This window comes from Ciconia boyciana, chromosome 8 (genome assembly GCF_034638445.1).
Source record: "Ciconia boyciana chromosome 8, ASM3463844v1, whole genome shotgun sequence".
In the NCBI taxonomy this organism is placed as follows: Eukaryota; Metazoa; Chordata; class Aves; order Ciconiiformes; family Ciconiidae; genus Ciconia; species Ciconia boyciana.
This window is the reverse complement of record NC_132941.1, coordinates 51,372,867-51,382,447: the sequence shown is the minus strand read 5'-3', so window position 1 is coordinate 51,382,447 and position 9,581 is coordinate 51,372,867. Positions and strand designations below refer to the sequence as shown.

At 52.1% G+C, this 9,581-nt stretch overlaps 1 protein-coding gene across 3 annotated transcripts in view; it reads right to left on the bottom strand.

Annotated features, from left to right (window-relative positions):
• Nucleotides 1-3,815: 3,815 nt before the first annotated feature.
• Nucleotides 3,816-9,581, bottom strand: part of ARMH3 (armadillo like helical domain containing 3) — a 134,438-nt gene continuing 128,672 nt past the window's right edge. For all 3 annotated transcript variants that reach the window (XM_072871730.1, XM_072871731.1, XM_072871732.1), the window contains exon 26: nt 3,816-6,203. In XM_072871730.1, the coding sequence (XP_072727831.1) occupies nt 6,111-6,203 (93 nt within the window). In that variant the 3' untranslated portion in view covers nt 3,816-6,110. The remainder of the gene's footprint in view (nt 6,204-9,581) is intronic.

Here is a 9,581-nt window from a genome sequence, read left to right as displayed (position 1 = left end):
GCTGCTGGGAGATTCAGCTCTGGGGGGGGAATTTCAGCTGCTGAAAATCTTGCAAAGCTAGAGGAGGAACAGATGCCTGCAAGCTGCTGGGCAAGCCTTGCAAGCAGGAATGCTGCAGGAGAAAGGAAACCTCCTTTGTCAAATGCAAACCAGCAGGTGGGAGAAATCTGGGTGTGCAGGAGGGAGAAAGGACTTCGCATCACACTTTGCATCCTCGAAAGCCCATCACCTGCCTCTGCCCATGCCTCCAGCAAGGAGGGAACTCCCGGTGCGGCCCCACTGCCAGGCAGGCTGCGGGTGGCTCTGTGCCCACCCTGAACGTTTCTCTGCCACTTCTGCATAACAGATGCAAAATCTGTGTGAAGAAAAGCACTTGTTTAAGAGAGCAGAGACTGGACTGGAGCATTCCCGGACTCAGGAGGTACACCCTCCCATCTCGTAAGTGTTTGTATGCTCAGTGCCTGTGGGCTCAGCTTTTATTTAAAGAGGAACCACATACTATTTCCAGCCTTCACTTACACCATGCTGGATGCCACACCAGGGGCCCTTTCAGCACCTCAGGTCTATTATGAAAACGGGTGTGCATCTCTGTCATGAGCGAGACCATGCCGCGGACACGCGTCCTCCTGCTCTGCCAGGGCAGGGCCCCCTGCCCGAGCTCACCTCTGCTGGAGGGGACGTCCGTGCTGCGACTGTGGTCCCAGCACACTGCTCTCTGTTGCCCATCCCATCCCACTGGCCTGGCAACAGCCACAGCAGAGGGGCCAAAAGCAGGGCGCGGGGGCCGGGGTAATGCAGAGCGGCGCTGCTGGAGCATCACTTGCCGTAGGCTGGGAGAGCAACCGGCTTGGAGCTGCTGAGCAGGGCACAGCCACGGCTACCGCAGCAACGGGTCATTACAGCATCCTCACCCCCGTATGCCACCGGGAGGGCCCTGGTTGAACCCTAGAGCAGAGGGGCTCCAGCTAATTAGTCACTAATTGGTTCAGAGAGGAAACGAGCAAAACCCAACCTGTGCATGCCTGTAGCAGAGTGACCTGCGGGCCCTGGGACCTGGCCAGGCTGCACGTCACTGAGAAATTGTTGAGGATTCATCTGTCCAAGCAGAGCTGGAGAACCAGCCCAGCCCAGTGGGTGTCCATCTCCCTGCAGCCTCCCCAGCCCCTTCGTGCCCCCACGGAACTCCCGGGAGCTCCCAGCCTCTGGCAGCAGCCTGGCAAGGCTCTGAGCTGCGCTGCAGCAAGCGGCAAGCCTGGCTCATTTAATCTATTCAATTGGATTCAATTTCCAGCCACATGATTCAATTAGCCCTGGAGGGACAGCACAGGAGAGCAGAGGCCGCAGAGCACGGCCCGGCCCATGCTCCAGCAGCCGCCGAGCTGGGAGAGGGGAGCGCAGCGTGGAGCCGCAGCAGCTGCTCCCGCGGGGGCCAGGACCCTACGCTCATCCCAGCCCTCTGGGACACGCTGAGATGATGGGGGCTGCAGGGGAGCCCCGTTCTGGCAAGGAGAGGCAGGGGCTCATCTGTACACAAGCTGCTGGTCCTGAGTAATGTGTGGGCAGCTGTAGGGCAGAGGCTCGGGGGAGCCCTGTCCTGAGCATCTCCCTTTTTAGTCAGTCAGCCCTGAGAGGTGACAGCCACTCTGGGTCACATCTGAGGTCTGCACCTCTGAGCACCTGCCAAGGGTGGCCTAAAGATGCTTTAAAAAGACAACAGGAGCAAGGCAAGCATCCAGCGATGGTCCCCCAAGGGTGCTGCCTGTCCCATTTATTTGGGGTCACCCCTCTGCTTGATCAGTGTCCCCCTGAGCTCACCCACACCGTGCTGCAGCGGGGAGAACCAGGGCTCTGACCAGCACGAAGGACCCCAGCAGATGCAGGCAAGGCCAGGTCCCACAGGCCTTGCAACAGCCCTTCTCCAGCCTCCTGGCCCAGACTTTCATTCATGATTTACTTTTGTGTCTGGCCTCCCCCTGAAAGCATCAGCAAAGGCATTAAATAGTTTCCACTAGGGGAAAAGCCCATCTTATCCTGGCCTCTTTGGACGTCTGCAGCTCCCAAAGCTGGGCTTTCCCCCTTTCCTTCCAGGTTACTACAACAGCTCATCTGCCAAAAAAACCCCCATCACCTCCACAGGGACAAACCTTTGTCTAGTACAACCCTGGCACATCCCTAGCACAGCCAGGATGTGGCCCCTGCTCATCCCAACAAGTGCCAAACAAGAAAACAGAGCCTAGAAAACAGAGATGAGAATAAATATCCACAAGGCATCGGTGCTGACACTGAGATGGAGCGCTGCTTGTGAGTGCCAAGAGCCAGCTGTAAATCCTACCGCAGACTGCTGGCCGCACACCAGCCCCGACACACACGATGACAGCTGTGACTTGGCAGGGTAATGGCATCTCCCTCTGCCCACCGTGTGCCGGGCCGGGAGCTGGGAAGGACATCGGCTCCACCTGCCCTCGGCTCCATCCCAGGAGGGAAGAGTGGGGAGGCAGATGGTGCACACTGGGGCTGATCCCCTGTGCAAGTGCTGTCTAGGAGATAGCTCTCCCCCTGACAGCAGGCTTCTCCTCCTGACACCCACCGGTGATGCAACAGCCTGGCAGGACCCCAGAGCAGGGGAAGAGTGTGCAATTCTTCAGGCATGGAGAGAAAAAAGTGCCCCAGTGGGCACCCGGACAGGCTGACGTGGAGGGCAGCTCAATCCTACAGAGATACGGCCCCCATGCCACGTGGGTAGGATCACAGCAGGTAACGGCCATGACAAGGAAGAGGACGAACAGGCTGACAAACCAAACAGAGCAGGTGGGCGAAGGTGCACCCTGCTCTCTGGCTGCTGTACATGAGACTCAGGGGTCTGGTACTACCTGCTCCTGACATCCCCAAAAAGCAGCCAAATCATCACATGGAGCTGACAGGCCCCACCAGCCTCCCATCGGTACCCTGGGCCCAAGGCACGGTGCTTCCTCTGACAACCTGCAGCCCAGGCAGGGGAGACTCAGCTCCTGAGGAGCTGTCCTTCTCTCAAGTCTGCATGAAAAATGGGACCTGCAAGAGCTAGGTAAGAAGAGATGATACCAAAAATCACAATGGTACTTACAAATTGATTTTTAATAACTCCCTCTAAAGTTTAGCTCAAGCTCAGTTTTTCTCCTCCAGAATTTGGTCATTATTTTGTAAAATATTTGTCTCCCTGCAGTGGCTGCCTAATTTAAAGGCAGCAATCTGATTTCTCCCCATGCCTCAAAAACAGCTCTTCCAATAATAGACTGGGTTATGAATTAGATATAATAAAATACACTCAACGGCTCAGATCAGATATGGGAAAGTTTGGGGCCATCAGCCACATCCTGAGGCTGAATGTTACAGTGAAATGACTTTCTGCTCAGTTCAAGCTGGCCTCAAAACACAAGTAGTAGTATGGCGTTTAACAAAACAGGCAAATCTGCAGCAGAATCTGTGACCAGGAGTTTGCTGATGCCAGCAGCAGAGAGAGCATCATACAGTGCACAGGTAGATCTCTGTGTCCCTTGCTCGCATCCACAGGCTCTCAGCCTTGCTCGTGTTTTCCTTACTGGCAGCTGCAGGGGCACGTAAGAGGCGGAGGGCTGCTCACTACTGGCTGGTACCTGCAGCCTGGACCAAGGAGGAGGCACCACCGAGCAGCACCACAACCTCCCTCTGCACAGGCAAGAAAAGCCCAAGGGCAAGCAACTCCCCTGCTGCAGGCAGCCTGCCGCCAAACAGTGTCAGGGCCACCCCCATAACTACCCCACTCTGCCCTCTGCAAAGGACAAACACTGCACACTCTGGAGAGGCAGGGCTCTGCTATTTATTGAGCTCTAGGTTTGTATGTACATCCATTTACAGTGCTTGGTTCGGCGACAGCGTGACAAGAGGACACGTGTCACAGTCTTCCCCAGCTCAGCCTTGGATGAATGCTGACCTCAGGAGCTGCTCCCAGTCACAGCCGGGGCTTCTCAGTTCATCCCAGCAAGGGAGCACCATGGGGGAGATGAGACCTCCGGCAGCTGAGCCCAGAGTGAAAAGCTGAAAATCCCAGAGGTTGCTGAGGCAGACTCATCCTCAACTCTCTCGCCTATCTATCTAGTCTCAGCCTAAGCGGGATCAGAGAAAAGGACGCATGTGGACAGCCGGGTGACTCAATGCTTCGACAGCAGCGATGCTGGGGCTGCACCTCAAGGAAGCAACGCCATCCCCTTCGGGAAGACACTCCCCCCGTCAGAGGCGAGATGGCCTAGCAAGAGCTCCCCACACATACAGGCAAGTGCCATGTGCTGCAAACCATTTTTACTCATTTTTCACTGGAGAAACGGCCTCCTCCTACGTGCCCTGGCCTGTTCTCAAGCAGAGTGATTTTATGGAGCCTGCTTGCTCTCCCAAGCACCGTCCCTCTGACATGTACATGTTTCCACACACTTGCATGGCACGAAAGCAAAAAAGTGTCTGCCTTAGCTGATAAAAGCCAGACAATTCTGTGCTGAGGCAAAGTATCTTCTGTTGGGAGCTCCCAAGAAAAATATACGGTCTTCATCAGGTGCTGTGACCAGTGGGTGGCCAAGGACACAGCTTTTAGTTTCCCATGCTCATGGCAGGTAAAGATGAAACATTAACGCAATTAACACACGCTGGCATGAATAAGCCTTGCATAAAAATGGCTGAGAATGAGCATGACATTCACATCACTCACACTAACCTACGAGGCTAAGAGCGGGACTAGGCACTTTTTAAAAAAAAAAGTTTTCTAGAGAAAAAAAAAAGTGGATCTGGGATGTAAATAACTTCTCTACTTCAGTCCACCAAGTCAGGCCAGATCCTAACATCACTGCTAGGAGCTGAAAATGCATGAGCAGGGAAGGCGTGTTTATGCTGCGTATTCCTGAGTTGGCAGCCTGACACAGCACTTGGAACAGGCTCCGCTGGACCTGGGCACCTCTGAAACACTGGCTCTGGAGCAGAAGGGTCTGCCTGTGCCCCAGAGCGTCATCCCAGAGCTCTTCCTTAGGAAGTTCTCAGCAGACTGTTGCTGCAAGTCGCTTGGTGAAGACAGGAGGGCAAGCGAGAAAGTGAAGTAACTACTTCTCCAGCTGCATTTTAATTGCATACTACACACAAGGGAAAAAACAGGGACTTTTTAGTTCATGAAGGTCACCAGGCACTTGCAAACACGTGCAAGGCAGACGTTCCTGTGAGGAAGAGGAGGATTGTCGCAATGCAGTCTCTGATGGGCAGTAAGGGGAGCGGGGGGAGGGAGTCAGCCTGGCCTCTGCCCCATGAAAATGCAATATCTAAAAATGTCCCTCAACCTTAGAAACAGCAGAGATGAGCTGGGCTACTGGAAGCAACAGTGACCCCAAGCAGAGCTGGTCTCCAGTTACAAAGTGCTCTGTTTGATGACCCATATTCTCGCTTACTGGATCAGACTGGACCCTGTAAGCCAACAGCCTTGGAGGCAAAATTTCTCCTTCTCCAGTAATCTGATGGCTTGGTTCTAGTGACACCTTCTGACATCAGGAGCCAGCAGTGAGCAGGGCCTGCTCCTTGGGGAAACTGTTTTATACCCCAAAGCCATTCCCAATAGGATGGCAGTGGATTTGACCTACATTGCGGGAGGGCAGGTTGATCCAGGCTGACAGAAAAGAACAGCCCTCACCTGGGATCAGAGAGCTTTCCCCATAGAGCAGGCGAGCGATCTCAACCCAGAACTGTCTCACACAGCTGGACTGGTTTTATTATTTTGGTTGTGAGCTCTCCCCAGCTCTGCTACAAAGGTTTCCAGTGCATCTTCCCTGAGGCTGCGGAGGGAATCTCCCATTGCTACGTCACAGGAACGGCTGCCCACCCCCATGGCACCTGTCAAAATTGCTTCCTCCTCCTCCTCAACATGCCGATCACCTCTCCTCAGCCCCAGTCCTGTTGAAACACATGCCTTTGCGATCAAACACACAGCAGCAAGGCTCTCCCCTAGAAGAAATGCAGTCCCTTCTGCAGGCGGAAGGCAAGGGGCGACCGGCTGCAGATCTGTAGTGTCCCTGCCCAGACAGGCCCGTCTCTGGTCAGCCCTGCACAGTGGCTGCATCCTTGCTTCAAGAGATCGTAGAGAATTCCTTCAGCAGCAGTTCCTGGCTCAGCGTGTTGAAAGCAAGGTTCTTCCTCACATTGATGCTGATGGACCGAACCTGACAGAGACAAAAAAAGACGTTTTAGCCAAGGGACTCTTCCTGGCTCCCTGTGAGCAGGGCAGCTTTGACACTGCTGACCTCCAGGTTCAGCATGAAACTGTTTTGCATGCTGTTATAGCCCCAGAGAACTTGCTGCAGCCAGCTCTCACTGAGACTCCAGCTTAGCGAGAAATCCCTGAGGATTAGCTGCTTCCTGGAATAACAGGAATGTCTATAGTGACTTCCCAGCAAGGAGGGTAAATTCCAAATGAGATAGGGATGGGAGAGGACGCTCTGTTTGGATGCATGAGCTATGATGTGTTTCCTGTTCTGGGGCAAAGTGATGGTGAAAGTGAGCACTTCCAGGTTGCAGCTGGAAGAGCATTTTCTACCAGTGCCCACTGCAGTGCCAGCCAGCATTCTCCTGGATGAATGCAGTGCCACGGCCTCTGTCCTGCTCCAGAACCTGCAGAGCCAAAGAGATGGAGTCAAGGAAAGGACAGAGGCCATACTACTGTGCTGTAAACACAAATTACCACCCACGCTGGCAGAAAACCATGGGTTCAGAGCCAGCTGTGTGTATTCTGTGCTGCCTTACACTTGAAGCTGGCTTACTAGCTGTCTCTGAAGAGGAGACACCTTTATCCCTTAACGATGCCCGGACTTCTGGTCACCCGCAGAGTCTGCAAAGAAGAGCTGGGCAGCCCTGATGTGCAGCAGCTTCCCTTCCCCCTTCATGCCTGCAGACTTGATGGCCGAACACGCAGGCCCCAGACTGGGCTCAGTCTCAGCTGCACTCGGCAACGAGAAAACAAAGTCAAACATCATCTGTGTCAGCGACTGTGCAGCAGTGACAGAAAGCAAAACTGACACAAGCTCATCCAAACAACGGGATTACAGTTCCCAGAGACTCAGAGCTTGTGATAATAAGGTTGTTGCTGACCTGGTTAGTGTTTTGTGCTTTTTAAAAGCACTGGGGGATGAATTATATAGAAGCAGAACGAGGAATCCAGCACTTGGGGCTGGAAGAGCAAGTTAGCAGTGTTTATACTGCTGAGGGTCCCACTTGCTGTCCTGATGAGAAAAAAAGAGGGGAAGGGCAGAAAGCTCCCAAAACGGCAGAATATGTAAGAGTGGGAAGCAAATAAAAACATGGAAAGTTAACAGGGAAAGCTGTGAATTGAATCCCAGTGAGCCCCATTGCACAGGCCCTAACAACCCAAGCAAGCTAGCAAAGATGTCTACACTTAAAGACAGAATATTTAAGTTTTATGGCATCTGCAGGAACCACAAACTCTCCTTCATCAGGATGCTTGGCGGAGACCCCATGCATCTTCGTTCCCTTGGAGCACCCCCTCACCTCTCTTCTCTGGGTGTCTTTTGACTTACTCCATACTGAAATAGTTTGGGATCATGTCTTGTAAGATGACCACAGGTTATAGCCTATGTTAAACACCACTGCAAGTGGTCTCCAGAACACTGGTTTGCACTGGCCTGTCTGCCTGCCAGGAGACAGGAGCCCCACTGACAGGATTTGGTCCCAGTCCTACTGAGTACTCCCCACCTCAGCGATCCAGTCAGTTCTGACAAGAGGGGAACAAGATGGCTAAATAGATGCGGAGAGTCCTCTGCCCTGGGGAATGTGGCTGCCTGCAGAAAAGGGGCAGATGCTACACATGGCGTAAGCCAGCATCCTTATTATGACTAGAAGCATTTCTATGGGTCCCAGCAGTAGAAAGAACAAGCAGAAATGAGCTCTTGGCCTCAGGAACTGCTGCCGGGGCCAGGCACCAGCAGAAGATGCCCAACTTGTATACACATCAAGGTCTCCAAGAAGGATGCGGTAGCAGTCTCTACAAGCCCAGAAAGGGAGGCTGGAGTAGCACATGATGAGAACACAGGGCTTAGCAGAAATTGTAGCTATGGGGTAGAGCACAAGAAATTAAGCCTGTTTAGTTTGCAAAGAGAAGGTTTAGGCAGAATAGAGCAAACACTCTGCAATATGCAAAATGAGGTCAGAAGGAGAACAGTGAGTAATATTTCTCTGGCTCCCCAGGGATGGGGCAAGAAATACTCAGCTTAATTTAAGACAAAGAAGATTTACACTCAAAAAGAGGAAATACTTTTAAACCTATGGGTTGTGAAGCAGTGGAGTAGATCACCTCGGGCCAGTGTAGAGCTGTTTTCACTTAAAGAAAGCTTCAGATTTCAAGAGGAGCTTAGACACAAACTTTGGTGAAGAGCGGTATAGATGGACTTAGATCTGCTTTAACACAAGTCGGGGAGAGGAGTGGGCATGGTAACAACACACAAGATGACTGACGTTTCTACGAATCTCTGCCCAGCATTTCTTCTGCTGTGAGAAAGCAGGCAGCTCTGAGCCAACCAGCTTAAAAGGTAAGAATAGCTCAAATTAGAGTTAAATCAAGTTATCTCCAGCACCAGGGCTCAGCACAGGGAGCCAGAGCTCATCTCCCTCCCTTTTGGGGTTGGAAGACCACACAGTGACACAGGGAGGTGTCAGCCTGTAACAAGGATAAACTTCAGAAGCTTCCTGCAGTCTGGCTGAGCTGCTCCATCCACGAGGCTACACCCGAGGACTCCTCCTAGCTCGTGGTGCAGTGGGCAGCCCAGCCCTGGCTGCCAGCCTAGAAGCTACCAGAACTCTCTACAGTGGCTTATACAAGGGGCCAAAATCAGCCTCAGAAAGTAAGCTCAGAGCTTTGACATTCATTCTGCAAGGAAGTAAAAGCAGAGCATGTGTCCTCTCTTGCTTCTGTATGGAGCATGCTGGAGGCACACTAGGCCAAAAGAGCTTTTAGAATTCTTTTCTCCCTGTTAGCAGCTTGGATCACATTTAATGCACAGACTTTGAAGAAACGGGAAATGCATGAAATGCTGACATCACGTGGAGAACAATGAGCAAAGGAAAGAATGGATGAAGCAGTGGCATTAATCATGTGAGGAAAACATTATTCAGTTCTAGTTTTGTGTCTTTATAACTGGACATGTGCAACACTGTACAGACACTCCTATTTCACAGCAAGTCCCATCAATTAAACCCGTTTCAAATCAACAAGCAGCTCTTAAGAAATTTGTACAATGGGAGGAAGGTTTATGCTGACTACTACATCCAATTAAAAGTCAAATTAGTGTAATTTCCCCTGCAGAAATCAATCCCTAATCAGACTATTTTGAGACTCTGCTGAAACCTATCCAACTGCAAAGACAGTGAATGTTTTGGGAAGATACTGAATCTCTTTCCACACATTCCTCCAGCTGCAATGCAAGGGTCCAAAAGCTCACATCCAAACCGCTCATTCTATTAAAGCAGCACAGACCTCAAATGGCATCCCTGAGGGTTCAAAGGAAAAGAAATAAAAAGTGTTAGAAAAC